Raw genomic sequence first — 21,381 nt, forward strand, 5'->3', positions numbered from 1 at the left:
CTTGTAAACAGGGTGGCTAGTTTTTCTAACACAATCTGTCCTCCATCTTTCAGCAGATCTGATGTTAACTGATCCTCACCAGCAGCTTTGCCTCTTTGCGTGCTCTCCAAAGCTTTTCTGACTTCTTCTGTCATTACTGGTGGGGTTTCATCTGGGTTACTGCTAGTTCTTATGGTATTAGGGTCGTGGTTGTCTCGGCTACTGTACAGATCTCTGTAAAACTCCTCCGCTATTTTAACTATCCTATCCATAGTGGTAGTTATCTTGCCTTCTTTGTCCCGTAGTGCATACATCCGATTTTTGCCTATCCCAAGTTTCCTCTTCACTGCTTTGACGCTTCCTCCGTTTTTCAGAGCGTGTTCAATGCTCTCCATGTTATACCTTCTTACATCGCATACTTTACGCCTATTAATCAACTTCGAAAGCTCTGCCAGTTCTATTTTGTCTGTTGTACTTGATACTTTCATGCTTTGACGCTTCTTAATTAGGTTTTTCGTTTCCTGGGAAAGCTTGCCAGTGTCCTGTCCAACTACCCTGCCTCCAACTTGCACTGCACGCTCCGTAATGATACTCGTTAGATTATCATTCATTGTATCTACGCTAAGGTTGGTTTCCTCACTAAGAGCCGAGTACCTGTTCTGCAGCGACACTCTGAATTCCTGTACTTTCCCTCTCAGTGATAGCTCATTGATTGGCTTCTTGCGTATCAGTTTCTGTCGTTCCTTCTTCAAGTCTAGGCAAATTTGAGACCGTACGAATCTATGGTCACTGCATCTACCTAGCCAACCACTTCCACATCCTGCACGATTCCTGGGTGTGCAGTCATTATAAAGTCAATTTCGTTCTTATTCTCGCCATTAGGGCTCCTCCATGTCCACTTGCGGTTTTCTCGTTTTCGGTAGAAAGTATTCAAAATCCGCCAATTATTGCGTTCTGCGAATTCTACTAGTAGCTCTCCTCTGGCATTTCTAGTGCCGATGGCGTAATCTCCTACTGCCTGGTCTCCAGCCTGCTTCTTCCCTACCTTTGCATTAAAGTCGCCCATCACTATAGTATACTGTGTTTTTACCTTACTCATTGCCGATTCCATGTCTTTATAGAAGCTTTCAGCTGAAGCGTCATCATGGCTGGATGTAGGCGCGTAAGCCTGTACTACCTTCATCTTGTATCTTTTATTCAGTTAAATACAATACCTACCACCCTTTCATTATTGCTATAGTGTTTCTCTATGTTGCCAGCTACGTTTCTGTGAATTAGGAGCCCCACTCCCAGTTCTCTTCTGTCTGTCAAGCCCCGATAGCAAAGGACGTGCCCATTCTGTAGCACAGTATAGGCCTCATCTGTCCTCCTAACCTCACTGTGCCCTATTATATCCCATTTAACACCCTCTAGCTCCTCGAATAGTACAGCTAGACTTCCCGCACTAGATAAGGTTCTAGCGTTAAACGTTGCCAAGTGCAGGTTCCAAAGGCGGCCTGTAGTCCAGAGATTCTTAGCACCCTCTGTTGCGTTGCAGATCTGACCGCCGCCCTGGCCATTTGCTTCGCAGCTGCTGGGAACTGAGGGCCGTGAGTTATTTGACGTATGCATGTGGGAGGTAGTGGCCGGATACTGCATCAGGGTGGCCAATCCTTCTCTGGTGAGGCAGTGCGTTCCCGGTGGTGGTTACCGGTGAGGCCGCACTTCAGGCCTCTTAATGCAGTTCCATCAACACGCGGATTTTTTTTCCGGTTGGGAACTGTGCGGCCCGGGATTTGAACCACGGACCTCTTGCATGCGAGGCGGATGCTCTAACCACTACGCCATCGCCGCACTCGGATTGTTGTGTTCTAAATGTAGGTTTCAGCGTTCTATCAGTCAAGTTTGTGGTTATCTTTATAAAAATGTTTTAATGAAATGAGATTTCTGCTGATTACCCCCTTAATTAAGGGTCTAGAGAGTACGGAGTTGGGCCTCCGATTAGCTTATGGGGTGCTGTTTAATAATATATTAAGCGGACAAAATTTAAATTCGTTTGTGAGGTGGTGTTACCAAATTATTCTTTTAGTGATTAGGCTTAATTTCGGTCACGAAATAGTTCGGGTGCTATTACTCCTGTCCTGATGAAACCTGAGCGGCGACAGGTCTACAATTAGGGCTTTGCACTCTATGAGTTAGAAGTTTCCCGGTAGGTTATTAGTAAAGTTAAAAGTGATCGTAAGGGAAAAAAAACGCGGTTCAATACTGATCTAACGGGCGTCCCTTTCTCCCGAGCAGTGAGCCACCCTCCCTCTCTGAGCGAGGGAAGACGCGGGCACCGCACGTTTATTAGCGGTTTTCGTTATATTCTTTCTAACTCTGTATCTTCCGGTTGCCTTAAGCAATCAAAATTATTTTTACACGGAAAAAACCGAACTGTTGTGTTCTAAAAGAAGATATTAGCTATTTTTCGGTGGCGTTTGTAGCTCCTTTTGAAAATTTGTTTTATTGAAATTAGCTTTTTGCTGATTACCACCTTAATTAAAGGCCTAGAGTATACGGAATTGGGCTTCCTGGTAGCCTCTGGGGTGCGGTTTATTATTATATTAAGCGGACAAAATTTAAATGCGTTTGCGAGGTGATATTACCAATTTAATCTTTTTAGTTATTAGGCTTAAGTTTGATTCCTCAATAACTCTAGAACTAATAAACCTAGGCTGATGAAACTTCGGTAGCGTCAGGTCTACCCCAAGGACTTTAAAATTTATAAGTAAGATATTTCCCGGAAAAAAAATAACGAAGCTACAAGCGATCAAAAAAACACGTGGTTCGACTGTTGTTGTTTTCACAGATTCACAGTGTTTTCCGCTCCTAAAATTTAAAATTTTCGTTTGTAATAGCACAATTTGTAGCGGTTGAACTCCTTGTATCTTCACGAACAAATAAACACCCCTCTGACCCTCCTAGAACCAAGATTGCTAAAGTTATAGGCCGATATGTGCAGAGCACACTTACACGTGCTGCTGACGCGGTCGCTCCCGTGGGCCGCTCCCGTGGGGATTTAGACATTCATGAACCTAAATCAAGTATTTTGTTTTGTGTCGACATTCGCATAAGGAGCGCTGATGCTCGAACGTCGTGCTTTCAGCTACGCAGGCTGTCACCGAAAGCTGCCGGCCGCACTTAGCCGGTACTTCTCTGACTGATATTTATTAACACCTAATGTTCAGTTGGTAATTCGGTACGCCATCGTGAACTGACTCTCTGGCATACGCTTTCAGTGGATTCCATTGGTGTTTTTATGGGTTTTTTAAATTGTAGGTATTGATATAACTGGATATATCTGTACACTGGCACGTCCTCTGCACACTGCCAGCGGAGGCCAGAAAAATGGCGGTCGCTCGGCATCACCACTCCGTGAAGGCATTCGTGGCATTGATTGACTTTCCACTTACCAGCAGCCTTACCCAGTGCCCCGCCCCAGCGAGGCCTATCGTGCCGGCCGTGTCGAAGCACACGCTGCTGGCGCTTTTTCCTATAAGCAGGTACAATCTCAAAGTGTAAAAATGAATGTAAAGTAAAGTTTGCACATTCCTGAGCCTAAATCGACCATTTACCGCGCGTGTGGTGCCTGCACATGGAGCGGCGACGATCGATGTGCCGTGTATTCAGCAACGTAGGCTGTCACCGAAAGCTTCTTTTTGAGCGCAGAAGCCAGTACTTCTCTGACTTGTACGCGAGAACACGCAATATTGAGTTGGCAATTTGGTGCGCGTTAGTGAACTAACATACTGGCAAACTTTTTCAGTGGATTGCATTAGTCATTTCTTCGATGGTTTCTTAGTTGCAGGTATCAATATATGCAAATATGTTATCTCGCACGCCAGATGTGTACTGCTACATTGTCGCTTGCGCGAAAAAATACTCAATATTCACTCGTGTGCGCGGATATCTACCAAACAAGACATTTAAATCATCTGTACATGTTGACCAGTAGCAAGTGCGAGAACCAACTGTCAAAGGAAAGAAAAACTATCGGCAGCAACAGCTTACAATTTGTGGCTGCTCCTCCAATGAATTTGAGCCCCACTGCGGTGGTCTAGTGGCTAAGATACGCGTCTGTTGACCCGCAGGTCGCGGTATCAAATCCTGGCTGCGGCCGCTCCATTTCCGATGGAGGCGGAAAGGTTGTAGGCCCGTGTGCTCAGATTTGGGTGCACGTTAAAGAACCCCAGGTAGTCTGAATTCCCGGAGCCTTCCACTACGTCGTCTGTCATAATCATGACAGACGACGTAGTGGAAGGCTCCGAGAGTGGAAGGCTCCGGGAGTAGGCTTGGCAGCACCGTGTTCGGGCGGTTGTTCATGAATTTCCACTTTTTCGTCCAGATCGCCTTGCTGCGGGTGGATTCCGTCGTTGGCCCGGCGGAACTCTTCCCACCATGGGGAAACATCGCCGCGCCTGCGCCGGACAGCCCCGTCCACGAAGAACCATCAAGGAAAGCAGCGCCTCAAGTGCCCCTCCCCTACCATGTGGTCAACCGAGTGACGTCAGCGGACACGCTTGAGCTTCAGCATAAAACCCGGAGCCATCTTCAGCAGTCTTTTAGTGGGCTTGTTAGCACCGTGTTCGGGCGGTTGCTCATGAATTTCGACTTTTTCGTCCAGATCGCCTTGCTGCGGGTGAATTCCGTCGTTGGCCCGGCGGAACTCTTCCCACCACGGGGAAACATCGCCGCGCCTGCGCCGGACAGCCCCGTCCACGAAGAACCATCATGGAAAGCAGCGCCTCAAGGGCCCCTCCCCTACCATGTGGTCAACCGAGTGACGTCAGCGGACACGCTTGAGCTTCAGCATAAAACCCGGAGCCATCTTCAGCAGTCTTTCAGTGGGCTTGGCAGCACCATGTTCGGGCGGTTGCTCATGAATTTCCACTTTTTCGTCCAGATCGCCTTGCTGCGGGTGAATTCCGTCGTTGGCCCGGCGGAACTCTTCCCACCACGGGGAAACATCGCCGCGCCTGCGCCGGACAGCCCCGTCCACGAAGAACCATCATGGAAAGCAGCGCCTCAAGTGCCCCTCCCCTACCATGTGGTCAACCGAGTGACGTCAGCGGACACGCTTGAGCTTCAGCATAAAACCCGGAGCCATCTTCAGCAGTCTTTCAGTGGGCTTGGCAGCACCATGTTCGGGCGGTTGCTCATGAGTTTCCACTTTTTCGTCCAGGTGGGTGACAAACATTCTGTCTGCTCTATTAGAGACGATTCGCTCACTTTAGTAGTGCTGCCGGGCCCACAGAGTCTGCTTTCTTCATTTTGTGATTGTTTTCTTGTTATTAGGCTACTGCTGTTAACATCAGGTGATGTGGAGTTAAACCCTGGACCCCGCTCAGACTCGGAGTCTGGTTCAGAAGCCACTTTAAATAGCCAGCTCCTCAAGAAAATTTTAAAGGAACAAATAAAGAGGAATAAAGTGCTCACTGCTCTTTCTGAAAACTTAAAACACGTAGAAACTACAGTAAGCAACCTACAGGAAAGATTGACCGCCATGAAAAAAGAGTTAGCTCGCCTACAGCAATTTGAGGATAAACTCGCCGAGCATGAGGTTATGACCGTAGAAACAAATAAACTGGTGCGAGAGCTATCAGTTAAGGTAGAAGACTTGGAAAACAGGAGCTGCCGGAATAACATAATAATCTATGGCGTGGAAGAGGGTGATAACGAACAAAATGTAGATTTACAACAGCGTATTGTTAAGGGCATTTTTAAAGACATCCTCAAGGTGAATGTTACATCTGTAGAACGCATGCACCGAATCGGCAGGAAAACACAAAATCGAGAGCGGCCAGTAATTCTTAAGCTGTACAATTTCTCTGAAAAAATGTTAGTCCTTCGTAACTGCAACAAACTTAAGGGAACAGCGATATCGATATCCGAAGACTTTTCCGCACGAGTTCGGGACCTGCGCAAAAAGCTATGGCAATCAGCAAAGAAAGATCGGGACAATGGTGCTAAGGTCACTCTTGTATTCGATAAACTAAAGATAGATGACGACTTGTACGTATGGGATGAAGCAAAAAATGCAAGAGTTTCCATGAGAAGGGCACTTCACGATGGTCGCGCGAAAAGCAACGCGTGATTCCCGCAAGCCGCCACACCGTTTTCATTGGTATGTTTGAATGCCCGTAGCATTGTTAACAAAACTAATAAGCTAGAAGAATTGTTATTTTCGTACACTCCTGATATTGTCGTGATAACTGAAACGTGGCTGCACCCAGACATTCTTGATTTTGAAATTGTTCCTTCTTCATACTGCCTACTTCGGTCAGATCGTGACGGTCGCGGGGGCGGGGTCGCCATTGCAATAAAACGTGGTTTGCAATATCGTAGAGAAAAGGGTATCGCGAATCCCGAAAGCGTTTGGTGCACAATATTTGCTCACGATACTCCAGTACTGATCGGTGGCATCTACAGAAAACCAAATGCGTCTGATGATTACCTTTTACAAATACATGACTATCTGGATGATAAGGTTACCCCCCGTACCAAATTGATACTTACTGGAGATTTCAATCTCGCTATTGACTGGGAAAACTTAACAAGTACTAGAAATACCGCCAACAGCGAGCTATTATACGATTTAATGTTCAATTTTTCATTGTCCCAGTTGGTCCAGGAACCAACCCGAATTCAAGGAAACACTCGCTCCATACTAGACCTAGCTTTTCTTTCCGATAAGCTATCCGGTAAAGCCACTGTAGAAGATGGAATATCTGACCACAAAATGTTAATCATAACTTTTAACCTTGAATGCTTAAATACCAAACCCGATGGCGCAAATTCACGGATAGCCTTGAAAGACTACACTAGAGCTAATGATGTTTGTGTTATTGATTACCTCGACACAGCACTAGAGACTTTTTCTCTAGAGGAATGTGAGGGTGTTAATGGTATGTGGATTCAACTGAAAAAAATAAATACGTACTGTGAACAAAATTTTATCCCAACGAAACTAAAACGCACACAAAGAAAAACACCATGGATCAATCGCCGTATTATTCACCTTAAAAGAAGGGTACAGAGAATGCGTAAGAAAAAGAGGAATCCAATCATCTTAAAGGAACTTGCATCTCAGCTTAAGGCGGTAATTAGAAATGCAAGACAAACTTTTTTTTCACATACGTTATCTCGCTTCATGACGGATCAGCCGCAAAAATTTTGGCGTTTCTTGGCACGGCCTGAAAACCCAACAACTGAAGTAGAAATTGAGGGTACTATCGTAAAGGACGCGCAGACCGTTTCTAATGCTTTCAATAGGTATTTTCAGTCGGTATTTACACGAGCATGCGCACCAAGCAGCCCTGTTGCTCCGGTGCATCCTTTTTTAATTCCTGATGTCGTTGTCACTACGGAAGGTATTCTGAACCTGCTGTTGCAGATCGATGTTAAGAAATCAGTGGGTCCTGACAATATTTCAAATGTATTCCTTCGACGCTACGCAGAGCAACTATGTCCCTTCCTTGAAGCAATTTTTAAAGCATCCCTGCTAACAGCTTCTTTACCTGCCAACTGGTTGTGTGCAAAGGTTATTCCATTTCATAAAGGCGGGAGCAAGCTGTCCATAGAAACATTCAGGCCTATCTCGCTAACTAGCTGCTGCTGTAAATTATTGGAACATGTAATCAACAAGGCAATAATTACTTATTTAGAAGACAACAACTTATTGCACCCAAACCAACACGGATTCCGTAAAAACCTGTCTACCGTTACTCAACTCTTGGAAATAACGCATGACTTCGTAACTACTATTAACTCACAATTGCAAACCGACTCCATATTTATAGACTTCGCCAAAGCTTTTGATAAGGTGCCTCACAGTAAATTGATTGACAAACTTGTGTCTATTGGTATTAACAGTAACATAATAGCATGGATAAAAATGTATCTATCAAATCGAAGCCAGTATGTAACCGTAAACAACACAGCCTCTGATTCATTGGAAGTTTTTTCCGGAGTACCACAAGGTTCTGTTTTAGGACCCACCTTGTTCCTAATATATGTTAAGGATATCTATATGTGCCTTGAGCCTAACGTTAAAATGAGATTATTCGCTGACGACTGCGTGATCTACACCACTATCCGCACAACTGATGACCAGCTTAGACTTAATACCACACTAGCTAATATTGCATGTTGGTGTCTTGAGTGGGGAATGGAAATTAACGTGTCAAAAACAGCTTGCCTTAGCATAACTCGCAGAAAAACTATCCAGCATTTTAGTTACAATTGGGTCGGCACAAACATTGCAAGAAACGACGCTGTTAAATACTTGGGTGTTACCTTTACAAGTAAACTGAAGTGGGATGCACATATAAGCAGCACATACACAAAAGCCTATCGCCAGCTGGGGTTCCTGCGTCGAAAACTTGCATTGGAACCTCCTAATGTAAAGATGATAGCATATAAATCTCTCATAAGGCCGATCCTCGAGTACGCCAGCATTGTTTGGAACCCCCACCAAAAATATCTTTCCGACAAATTAGAAATGGTCCAACGCAAGGCCCTTCGCTTTATCTATTCTAAGTATTCGAGGCATGACAGTGTCACTGAGCTGCGCAGGCGGGCATGCTTGCCGACCCTTGCAGCCCGTCGCCGTGTCTCTTCCTTAAAGTTTATTTTTCTTTTGTATCACAACGGTTTAAATATAGATAAAGACAACTATATAAAGCTGCCTAACCATCACTCCCGTCGTACCAACCACAATAAGTGCATTAGACCATTTATGTCACGTTGTGACACTTTTAAATATTCATTCTTCCCGTCAGCAGTGGAAGAGTGGAACAAATTGCCATGTGAATGCGTTAATCATTCCTCTGTAGATTCATTTGTTCGTAATGTAGAAAGCCTGTTTTATGAAGACTAAAAGCAACTTTTGTTTTTTTTATGTTTGTGAGCGCTTCCTCTGTAGATTCATTTGTTCGGAATGTAGAAAACTTTTGTTTTTTTTATGTTTGTGAGCGCTTCCTCTGTAGATTCATTTGTTCGGAATGTAGAAAGCCTGTTTTATGAAGACTAAGAGCAACGTTTGTTTTTTTTATGTTTGTGAGCGCTTCCGAACACACTGATCACAGTACCCCCTGCTGATACCTTGATGTTTTGTGACCTGTCCATGATTTTGTACAATTGCTTTCATCGTACAAGTTTTATTTTCACCATCATCTTGTGATTCTGTTTCTTCCGCTATGTGCGATATTGCCTGGTTTGTACGCGACTGTGTATATTTGCTCGCCCACCCTGTATGAGCCTGAGAAAGGCTTACAGTATTAAATATATAATAATAATAATATGGTAATATTGAGACGTTAAACCCCACACATCAATCAACAATCCAGTAGATTTGAGATTTTTCAATGTTAAGATGTGGATGCTTCAAAGAACTTTCGCTCTTGCTAATATCCACACGTCATTCGGTGCCCGGAAGCTGTTCGTCAAATCAGTCAAATCAAGCAGTCAAATCAAGACGCAATTGTCATTGTGACAGGAATATCGCGTCAATCTTGACTGTGCGACTTGTAAACATTAAGTCGAACGGCACGTTCTTCGGATAAATATTCATGCTACAACCCCACATGCATGTTGTGGTGTGGCATAGTACTTCGCCTGGGGCAACACTTGCCTAACATGGTTGTATCAACCTGCAGCGTACCCGGTGGCGTTTATGGCTTTCTCCGCGAAGTTGTGCTTTCTTGTAGGTTTCTGTCAGTGCGGTTTTCACTTGAATACTTGAGTCATGTCCGACGTAAAAAGTTGAACAAGGACCTATGTGATGTGTTTTTACCAGTGCCTTTGTGTCAGTCCCTTTACATTGTATTACATGGCCACACTGTTCTAAAGCGCGTCAAGGCGATGAAAATACCGCCAGGTGTTAAGAATTTCTTTTTAAAATTAAATACCGGTACACTGACCATCAAAACCTGGATGGCTGCAAAGGGGTTTTACGTTCCTTGGGGCACGCATTGCATAATATGCAGAAAGGAGGAGACAATTGAACATGTATTCCTTGACTGCTGGGATGCTGTCTTTCTTTGGGACGTGCTCCAGCGCACGATCAAAAAACATTTCCCCCTTGATGCACATGGCATCTGCTATTTGCAAATACAAAGTGACGACGGTACCCCTTCTGATATGATAATGCTTATGGCTCCTCATAGCATTTGGAAATCCAATATGGCAGCCATGCACTTTGATGTAGATGCACGAGCGCCAACCCAGTACTTCAAAGAATATATAAGAAATTTTGTGGATGAACAAAAGTTGCAGGAATACACCCCAGAGTGGTTGCCGCGCGTCGAATTACTAGCGATGATGAAAACATTTTAACAGATGCGTGGCCACATCATTTGAGCCACGGTTTTTACAATGTTTTGGATTGTGTTGCGTAATTATCTGTTAATATGTGTATTGTTTACGTGAGCCAAAGACAGGCAATAAAGAAAAAAAAAGTGGCGTGGCATAGTGGGTAACGTACTCGGGTCGAAATCAGAAGGCGGTAAGTTCAAAGCCCCTCAGGAGGCGTTTTATTTTTTTTTAATTTTTCTTCTCAATGTGAATGCGCGCTGTTTTACTTCTATATTTGCTTATTTAGGGCGAATAGACATCCCTGTTTTAGCCCTGTAAAGCCATTTTGCGCTGAGCACTGGGACGCTGCCACTCCAGCATCCCAGTGCCATAATGAGCCAGCGCCATACTGGGCCCATAATCAGGCATGGCGCTGGACGCTGGTACCCAGTGGCGCTGGTTTTTGCAATAGGGGGGGGGGAGACAATACTGGTCGTCGCGAGGCAAACGCAGACGCCTTGCAACGTCGTTATGACAATTAACAAGGAGTCTCCTAGGTGGATGGGGCCTGTCATAATACAGGAAGTGGTATACAGTAGCAGTCATTTACGAGTAAAAACAAGTAGATGGGCTCGCAATCAAAATTAATCAACACAAGCGGAAGAAGTACTAGCTATGCTGGCTCTGATTCCCGATTGCAATGATCCATGACAGATTGCCCCAGATGCATCATAACAGACACACTGATGCACCATAACACGAAGCCGAAATTATGAAGCTGGTTGGAATACACTGCAAGGGTAAAACTTGTTGCAGAATCATTGCGATTGGAGAATCGACCCCTGCTTCCATTGCTTAGTCTGCCCTGGGGAATGAAGGCGCAAACAAGGTGGGCGTCCCACTTAGATCCTGAGTACCTGAAACCCGAAGATGGACATCTCCTCATATACAAAGCATAACCACCTCTCACAGCAGTGTGCATCGTAAATACCCGCCTCCTGCAAAAGAGCAGAGAACAGCTTTTGAACAAATCCCACGGCGACTATTTCCATATATGCTACTGGGACTAGAAATTTTGAAACGTTTTCATTCTTCCCTCGCTAGCGAATGCAAATACTGCGGGGAGGTGGCGGACACCTACAACATTGTTTATAGGCTTTCCAGCTCAACTTAGTTCTGCCCCCAAACCTAACCCAAGCTGAAAGGAGGAAAAGGTAGCCGTGCTCAGTTGCTCGGACCTTCAGATCCAAAGGGTTTTTCTCTGGAGGGCTAAGCTAGCGGCTGCTAACAATGGTGTCCCGGCCTAGGGACTGCACTCGTTGCGGAGTCTCTAAAGGGCTGCACTTTTGTTTGCTTTCAAATCAACTTTTTTTTCAATCAATCTTCATTAAAATTTCCAAAACAAATTCGGTCATGGTCTCGTTCATTTTGGTACAGTCTCTGGTCATGTAAGTCTAACGTTCAATGTGCTGCGAAGATGCGGCGAGAGACATGCATTGCATGCACAGCCCTACCCAGAAAGTTTTGCAACCAACTGAGAGAGTGTTCCGCGGCAAAGACATTTCTTCTTGAGGTACATGAAACACCTCTGGTGTCATTCACGCACAGCTGTTCACGAAAAACACGAAAAAATGTTCTCAAGGACATAACTAAACGAGTTTGAATTGTCAAGCTCGTACGAGAACGACTGGCATTAGGGCATCTTGCTTCATAACGCAAAGTGTTGAGTTGTGCAACACGACACGAAATAAAGAAAATAACGACGACACAAAGCGTGAACCACGAACAAAAGGTTATTAGTTTCAGCCCACATTCTTTCTAGACCGCAAAAGCGCCTCGACACATATACAACAATTAACTTTGAAACTCAAGCTCTTCACTAGAAAGCTTGACAGACGGCGTGCTGACGCATTGAAGGTGTCATCCTACAATGTTTTCAGCCTCACTGATTTCTCTTGTCTACTTATCATTCACCGAGAAAACAACCATACATGCGCTTAAAACAGGTTCAGAGCCACACGCACCACAGTGTCTACCAAAAAAAGGCAACAGTAGTGAACCTAAGCCTGCTCAAGAAATGTGCAACAAATTCGTCGTTCTATGATACTCTTATGGTTTCATTCAGTGACAAATGAACTTGGCCTAATACTATGATATACGGGTTTTCATTCCATGCGAAATAAGATCAGCGAACTCTGAGCCAATGTTCGCTGCCGTTCGAAGAATGAGATGGGTGTTTCGTGGTATGGTTTCACTGAAAAACATGCCTATAGGTACATACCTTGATTTTGCCACTTTTTTATTCACTTCTTTTGTCATGTGTAGGCGCGTACGTTAGGCAGATGGGGCATTGCCTTAATGCACAGTTAAGTAAAAAATCCTATGCATTGAAAGCTTCAGCAAAATCACAATTATCACTTCACTTCTCTGTGTGGTTCTACATACATTTTTAATAACGCGGACGCCAAAAAGCACGTTACCTTGCTAAGGCTGCGCACGTATCCAACCTGTCGCGAGCATATGTCAGTCAGGCTTTGGTGAGAATAAATAATAAAAGGAGTATGTATTTTTATAAGGGTTGAATATGTAACGCGCGTTTGATTTAGTTCTTGATCAAAAGAGGACCTAAAAACTTTCTGTGCGCATGCACCGTACCCCTGGATGCTGTATGTGTCTACGTTTTGCAGGTAAACATGCTTGACAGCAATCAGTCTGGATGAAAAAACTATGCGAAAAAAGAAAGTCTACAGCCACATTCACAGCATAGTTATTGATATTAAAAATTGGCCCCGTATCTGCGTGCTTCACTGCAAAGGAGGTCGAAAGATGAAAGTCTGGAATCACTGCGCTGGAGTGCTTCGATGAGTGAGCAGAGGCGAGCTAGTGTATCGAAATAATCGAGGCACTCTACGGATGAATAGATGGATGCTTTGAGCGACCTCTTTATAACGAGCGGTGAGGTGTGTGCCACCAGCCTCACAACAAAAAGTGTGAAGAAAACTTTATTTTATGTTGACTTAATATCTCATCTACTTTGATTAAATTGATCTTATAGCAAAAAAATAAATCTATGTTCCATCTGTCGTTTCGAGGTGGCATGACCTCAATTTCCCACTATTTTTGTTCCTTATCTCTACTTTCTCGAGTAATACTCTAACCATCTCTTACTTGTTTCTATCGCATACGTGTTCAGCTTTCCAAGTTTGTCTCTAAAAATCCAAAGTCTCATGTAGGTACGCATAACTGTGTGTACATCACCGCATTCAATCAGAACATGTTCCATTGCTGTCTTGTCCCCTACAGAATGTGCATTGTTCTTCCTCTTTATTGAATCTCACTTTATGGCTACATGTTCTCAGGCAACCCGACGTCGCTTCGAACAATAAAGCGCTTCCCCTTGAATGATCATAAAACCTCTCTCTCCTTATTTCGTTTCCTCCCTTTCGGTAGTTACTGAGAGCCAGTGTCCTTTTTTACACTATCATCAAAGCAATCATCTACGCTTCTCTGACTTTTCGCTTATTGCTCCTTGTTGCCATATCACCCTAACTTCCAGCCGTATATTTACTGGTCAGCCTCCTAGTTCTTTTTCTCCCCTAAGTGTCGACGCTCTTCCCATACAGACCCTGGAACTCTTTCCTTGTTTATCTACTCTCCTTCGTTTTTCTAATCCTTACTTCAAGTCTCATTTTGCTCTGAACTTCCTCTACTACTAAACCTGTTCATCTCATATCCCCTTTTACACCCTCATTTGTTGTGTTCCCGTGAGCACCCAACACGAGGCGTAGCACAGTCCTTTGATCGACATTCATTTCTGAGTGCACCTCTGACTTCATGCCCACCACTGAGTTCCCAAATGAAAGCCCTGGAACTCAGTTTCAGTTCAAGTTTTTTTGTATTTTTTTTCTTTCGGACATAGTTACATGACATGAAATATGTCCACGAGGCAAGGCACAAGGAGACTTGTATGTCTCCTGACGAGGCTTTCACCCCGGAATTACACGTCGGACAGCCAGGAGCAAGATCAGAGAAAATAACTATAATGCTCATTGCATAACTTATATAAACGAAAAACGAACAGTAAAAACACATTAGGACAAAAATTATACAAAATTTACACTGTTCAGTTTTGCAAAGTTACATAAATATACAAAATTACATATTTTCCTGTTCAAAGCAAAATAATTGTAATTCCAAGGAGGCAGCAAAAGTAGCTTTACTTGTTTTTTTTAAACGAGACATACTTGAGTTTTGATTAGCCAATTTGATTAGGGATAGGCATGCATTCAGCAATGAAATAATCTGATAATCTATAGTTTTAGTACCATAATTGGTCCTTAGTCTTGATCCACTCAATGAAATAGTGCGAAGGTCATATGCCACTTGTCTGTTTAGATATTTGCTTGATAACATGGTGCGATCACGTTTGAATTCGCAGAAAATCATTGCTGCCAAAGAAAGCTGATATAACTGTGAGAATGGTGGTACGTTTAGACTTTTATACAAAGAGTCAGTTGATGGGTGAGGATAGGATGAAATCATTTTTAGGCTTCTTTTTTGTATAGAGGAAACACGTTCAGCATCCGTCTTTTTGCACGTACTCCAGACTAGGTGACAATATGTTAAGTGGGAATGAATAAAAGCGAAGTACAATTGTTTTCTAACACGCAACGGCAATGAATATTTTAGCCTGTATAACATAGCAAGAGATCTAGATAGCTTAGCACGAACATAATTTATGTGCTCAGACCTGCTGAGGTCAAACCTAAAAACGACTCCCAAGAAGCGGCAAGAGTTGACGGGCCTTATTATATCTTATACACAATTCTACGTTATGAAGAAGTGGTTTATTTTTTGGACGAAATATTACGTATTCTGTTTTATTTACGTTTAAGCTTATTTTGTTCCCATTAGGCCAGGTATAAAGTTCGTTTAGCCAGATATTAGCATGGTGCTCTAATAAATATAGATCTGGACCAGAAAAGAAAACGTTAGTGTCATCGGCGTACATAGCAATGGCGGGAGTAAAAGAAATGTTGGCAGTATCATCAATATATAAAAAAAGAGCGAAGAACCCAAAATAGATCCTTGTGGGACCCCAAAGTATATATTACCTAAGTCTGACTTTAATTTATGAAGCTGTGTATATTGCAATCTGCCTTAAAGGTAACTCTTTAATAATTTAAGGGCCAGTCCACGAATACCATATGTCGTTAGCTTATGAAACAAGATTTGGTGTTTGATCGAATCAAACGCTTTTCGAAAGTCAATAAAACTTCCAACTGTAGAATATCGCTGTTCAAAATTACTAAGTATCTTTTCTTTTACCTGCAGTAGAGCAGATTCCACTAATTTTCCACATTGAAAGCAGTACTGGTGTTTCGAGATTATACTTTAACTTGAATAAAATCATACAATCCTTTATAAATAATACGCTCTGCAATTTTCGAAAAAAGAGGCAGTACCTCTCATAACTATAACGCCTTTCCACACATCTCAAAGGGCTTCTCACCTATTGTATCCGCATAGCATTCTGTGCTTCGTAATTGCAGCATTACTCTTTTTCTTTGGTGTCGATTTATTTTCTTGTACCTCCACATATCTGTCTTCCTCATTTATGTATACTCCGAAGTACTTGTACTCGCTTACCCTCAGTATTTCTTAGCCCTTTATTGAGACCACCTGGTCCTTATGATCGTTGATATCAACATATGGTAGATAAAAGATGAAATGAATTGGAAAGGTAGGAAGCACTAGGTTATATTCAAAAGGTAACAGCAGATTTGTTTAAAGAGGTCGCCCAGGAGACTTCCTCGTTGAGTAAAAGTCTGAAAAAAAAGAGCAGCGGGGGGAGAGATTGAGCTTGAGAATTTCAACTGAAAGAAGGCCGAAGAAAAAATTTGTAAGCGGACTACTCTGGGTTTAGATGGGGTTCCCGTCCACCTCAATAACGAACAAGGAAACAGCATAAAGAAGCGCTGCTGAAAAACATAGAAAAGTGCTTTCAGGAGAAGGAAATACCACACACTTGGCGGAAAAGTAGAATGAACCTAATATAAAGGCAAGGGAGATAAAGCCAGCATTTGATTTTATGGACCGCTAACCATTACATCAGCGCTCTAAAGGTTGGACATGCAGGCAATAAAATTAAACGTAGAAGCGCGGGCAGAGGGAAATGATATTTTGGGAGAACTTCAAAAGGAATTCAGAATTAGCATGTGCTTAGACGATAACTTGTTTGTTATTGCACAGTGTGTAGAATTATTTAAAATAGAAAAGAGGCCCCTATACATAGCTCTTCTGGGCATCACTGGGGCGTGTGATATTTTTAATCGAAAAATTTCCTGAGACATATTGAAGGAAATGGGCATCTGAGATGACCGTATACAACATTTGAAAAAAAAAGATATACCATAAGAACACAGTTTGCATAGAATCAGAAGGAATAAGTAGAAACGGCAGTGTTGAAATTAACAAGGGGCTGAAGCAGAAATTTCTTTTGTCCCCTCTGTTATTCTTGCTGTACATGACGAGGACAGAAAAAGCGCTAGAAGGCGACAACCTTGGATTTAAACTGTCGAAAAAACAGGCTGGCGTGATGGTTGAGCAGAAGCTTCTAATACCGGTGTCACACGGGCATTTTTATTCGCGATCAGTATCGATCCAAACTTACCACGATCTGGATCAGATGCTGCTCCACAGTCACTTTTATTCACAATCAGGCCCTATTGCGATCAAGACTATCGCAATCCGCGCAGCGCGATCTGCCTGAGAGATCGCGATTTCGTGGCGTCTGCACCCCCTGGCCAAGTTTGTTTAAAGCAAAAATATAAAAACAAAAAATAAGCATATATATATCTTCAAAAACAGTTTTAAAAAGCTAGATATTTATTTACGAAAGAAACTTTAAACTGTTTCAATTGGAAAAATTATCTGTATATATTCGTATTGATATGTGTATTCGTATTGACCGCATGTAGTTATGGAAAAAGCAGACGATAAGCAGACAGCAATTTCAACTCTCGCACAGTCCGTGTAGTTGGAGCATTTCTAAGCAAATTGATTATGAGTGTCGCCAGTTTTCCGACTACGTCGCAGAGTATACGCTACGACGTAGTCGAAAAGCTAAAATAGAAAGCCGAACTCTAAGCCAAAAGGGAGCAACGGGGGCATAGGGCTTGCTCCTTTCAGGGATCAATTGCATTGCCACTGCCATTACTCCGCTAAAAGGAGTAACTGCAGAGCGACGAACCGTTGCTCTCCTTTCAGATTCTCCTTCAGGGGATGAACAGTTACTCCCTCCAGTTGCTCCCTGCGGACCAACAGTTACTCCCACCAGTTGCTCCCTGCGGACCAACCATTACTCCCACCAGTTGCTCCCCTAAGACCAACGGTTACTCTTTATCGTTCCTCCCGCGTATTCGCAGTTACTCTCTGAGGACCAGCTGCACATTCTTTCAGTTACTCCTTGGGTAAATAACTATATCGAATAATCTTGTCACACGCTCAACACATGGCGGGAGCTCCTTAGAAAAGCACTGCTTGGGTGCTTCTAACACAAAAAGTGGACAATATTGAAAGGAAAAGAAATGCTTCATTGTTTTTCTTTTTTTGAGGCGACGTGTGAGCACACGTAGAAGTAGACTTCGCCACACCACAGCCAGAAATAAACAAGCGACTTAATACATTATAGGTTTTCTGCGTCTTCCGTGGAAAAACAATCTCGAATTTCTAGCATAAGGCAGTCTGCGTCATTATTGGTGAGAGAAGGGTGGCGATTTCTCCAATTCTGAAGGACTCGAGTTTCGCAGCTGGTGATTCCATCAGGCTAGCGCAGCGGAATGTCACCGCAGGCATATATGAAGCATCTCATTGTTGCAAGAAAAAAAAATAGAAGAGTGAGGTTTAACTTGCCAGAATCAATACATAACAATGAGTCACACATACTGCAGCACCGCTTACATTCTAGGATGTCTACTGCAAAACGAAATGTGAAAAAATGAAAGGTTTGGCCAAACGTTACTTGGCAAGCCATATAAATGCTGATGTGGTAGACGTTCTTCACATGATGTCACAGATAGCAATATTCTGGAAGGAAATGTGCAGCACCTCAAGGAGGCATATTTGTAGCAGTTAAAGATACACTTTGGTTCAGTTAACTTGTTTTCTGTACACAGCTGTGTGACATTTCTATAAGCCCAATCACCAATGGGCATTCTAAGCGAGATCATAAGTGTGGCAAATAACACGTGCCGTCGGCTCTTGTTAAAGTACATATTAAGCTCGTGCACATAGTTGCTCTCGATTCTAATGTTCTATTATACGCTGCTGCGTCTTGAATTGTGCAATACCTGTAGGCACAAGCCAAGCATGCAAAGCCTGCTTGATAGCAACCATTTTTAGAGGCTACATGATAATCTTCAGTATATTTCCTTGTACCTGACGCAAACGGCTGGACAAAACTATAGACAAGAAATGTAGACCATGATACATTAAAAAAATGCTTTAAATATAGGAAACTAGGATGCACTTGTTCACTCGGTTGATGAGTCGCAGCCACGAGAAATGTGAACGAAGCAATATTTCTTTAGGCATGCACAGATATTCTGATTCTTTGTTTGACAGTGTCACAGATAGCTTGCCGATACATATATATCTGAGCGCAACAATATGTGAAGCTTTTATTAGTTCAACGTCTTGTTGGTTCACAGCCCAACTGGTTACTGCTCTGTTAGACAAATTGGAATAAGTGCACCGTGGTTTAAAAAAAGCATTATTAGAATTTAGCGCCCGATCTGAATGTCTTTTTATTTATTTTGTACTTCCTTCTACTTGTGCCACAAATACATTTGTTGAGGATGTGCTACCATTCAAGTCAACATCGCATACTTGGTCAACGTGATGGAAATACAAACATTAGGAACACTGCCACCCCTAGTAAGATCATAACACTTCAGGATCTTGAAACAGCTAGGAGGTGCAAGAGTGTTAAGCCCACTCTTGCAGAACTTTAAACGAGAATTTTTGAGAGTGGGAGAGGTCAGCATGCTGTGGCACTTTTTAAACCTATGAAACATCTGCAGAAAACTGGGTAAAGGCGAGTCAAGAAACGTTGTTATGAAGGCCTGCGCATGGACAGCTTTGTGAATCTAGGCCCAAGTGTTATGCTTTGTGCAAGCCAAAAATCGTGAAAATAGGGAAAGCGTACTTTTAGTAGCACCAGCGTGAACAAATCCTTGCAGTTGGCTTTCTAGTACAAACAGCAATCCCGGCAATGAAAACATAAACATTTATCTTAACGGTAACAGTGTAAGCACACACACGGGCCAGCGGAGCTATGTGAAATTGTCCGTGCCAGCGCAACCATGTGGCAAGATAAACTATTCGCTGGCCAACACCTGCGCAATTCGCCCCCCAAAAGGCGATGCTTTCATAACCGTAGTACAAAAAGTCTGCACTTACCAAAATTTACTTGCTTTCTGAACTTTAGCATCATTGGGGGCATCATTATCTGCAGTATAACCACATTTGTGTCATACTCTGAAAAAAAAGTGGAAAAGAACATGCATCAAATATTGTTTTATTTGGTAGCAGTGAAGTCTGTTTAAGAACAGCCAAGTTGTCATAAGCCTAATTACGTGCATGCCGCAAATCCCAATCGGCGTTATTGAGGCTGTCAAAATTTTCGTCGATTGGTATTGACGTCAAAATGTGACTTCAACGGCTTGCCAAGTTTTCATAGCGCATAAAGATTTCATGATGCATAATAATGACAACACTAATGTGAACCTACAGCATTTATGATTGTCTTTCCCAATATTCAGTTTTGCAAAGCTTTTGCATCACTAAAGAAATCTGAAAGATTTGGGTCAATCCTCCTATAAGTGTTCTGTCCATATGTAAAGTGCTCGCTTGATGGTGCGCTTATAAAATAGCACGTTCAGCGTAGAGGTGAAGCAAGTGACGCAGTGATGCAGGCAGATTTTTTTTTCTTTGAGGCGTGCGGGGAGAGGGGGGTGGGGTCCGCTTATCTGAATCGGAGGCCAGAATCATTCCTCATAAGATAGCACACAAGTTAGCATGTCTATGTGCTCGCCGACCACAAAGTATATGAATATGAGTAGTGCGAACGCGAACCTAGTTGCGCCGAAAAAAAAATGTCGAACAGTGGCAGCACAGGCGACAGCGCAATGCTTTCAGTGTGTTCTGCTAATACACGTATAAAAAAACTTATGTGTACTAAAGCTTATAATTATTTATAAAATATTGAGTTTAATTTTTATTTAGTGCTAGTACACATAAGCATTAAATATAGATCACTATCTAAATTACAGCGCTTGCAATACTAGCACCACACTTGTCGTGTGGGCGCAGATGGCGCAGATTTGTCATTCTGCCCTCAAACTACACGTTGAAGCGTGCTACTAAGTTTGACGGCTGATGAAAAGCGCCTCTGGGTCTGTTTTTTTTCCACCAATATATTTGGCGGGGGGGGGGGGGGCTCCTTTTGCACGTGTTTTGGTGCTTGATCGGCTTTGACGCCCTTCCCTAGCAGACAAACGGCGTGCCTAGGTTTTTTTTACATCCTTTTTTTGCACGTGTTTCGGCGTTTGGTCCGCTTTGACGTGCCAACTCTCCATGCTGCTGCGGCGTGTGTTAGGCATTTGCGGTAGCTGTATTCTCAGGCCTTCTGTGTTCAGCCATCGGTGCTATTTTATTATCTGCAGATACTAAAATAAACCACTGTTTTGGTTTGGTGTTGTTTGGCACACCGAACAAATAATAATCTGGCCCATGAATATCAATGTGGGCCGCATGCATATTTGTGTGCGGTATCCTTCAGGGGAGTAAACGGTGCGTGACGAGAGCTTTTAGAGCGGTTCCTCCTTCCGTTGCTCCCTTAGAAACTTCAGAAGAACAGTTGCTCCCCGTTTTCGAACATGTTAGCCGTCTTGTTCCGCTTGGTCCTTTTGGGGAGTAACAGTTGGTCTGAAGAACTAAAAATAGGCGTTGCTCCCATTTCGACCGTTTTTGGCTTAGAGTGTACGCGCACTTCGTGGTCGAATGGACAAACCTTTACAGTACAAT

General features: G+C 43.1%; 2 protein-coding genes across 23 annotated transcripts in view; both read left to right on the top strand.

Annotated features, from left to right (window-relative positions):
* LOC119178032 (uncharacterized) overlaps nucleotides 1-21,381 on the top strand; it is a 653,511-nt gene that overhangs the window by 46,705 nt on the left and 585,425 nt on the right. The gene's annotated exons all lie outside the window — the stretch shown is intronic.
* Nucleotides 1,589-7,516, top strand: LOC142770570 (uncharacterized). The gene is made up of 3 exons (XM_075872687.1): nucleotides 1,589-1,639; nucleotides 4,625-5,182; nucleotides 5,296-7,516. The coding sequence occupies exons 1-3, from the start codon at nucleotides 1,589-1,591 to the stop codon at nucleotides 5,317-5,319; spliced, it is 633 nt and encodes a 210-aa protein (XP_075728802.1). The 3' UTR covers nucleotides 5,320-7,516.

Source organism: Rhipicephalus microplus, chromosome 1, assembly GCF_043290135.1.
Source record: "Rhipicephalus microplus isolate Deutch F79 chromosome 1, USDA_Rmic, whole genome shotgun sequence".
In the NCBI taxonomy this organism is placed as follows: domain Eukaryota; kingdom Metazoa; phylum Arthropoda; class Arachnida; order Ixodida; family Ixodidae; genus Rhipicephalus; species Rhipicephalus microplus.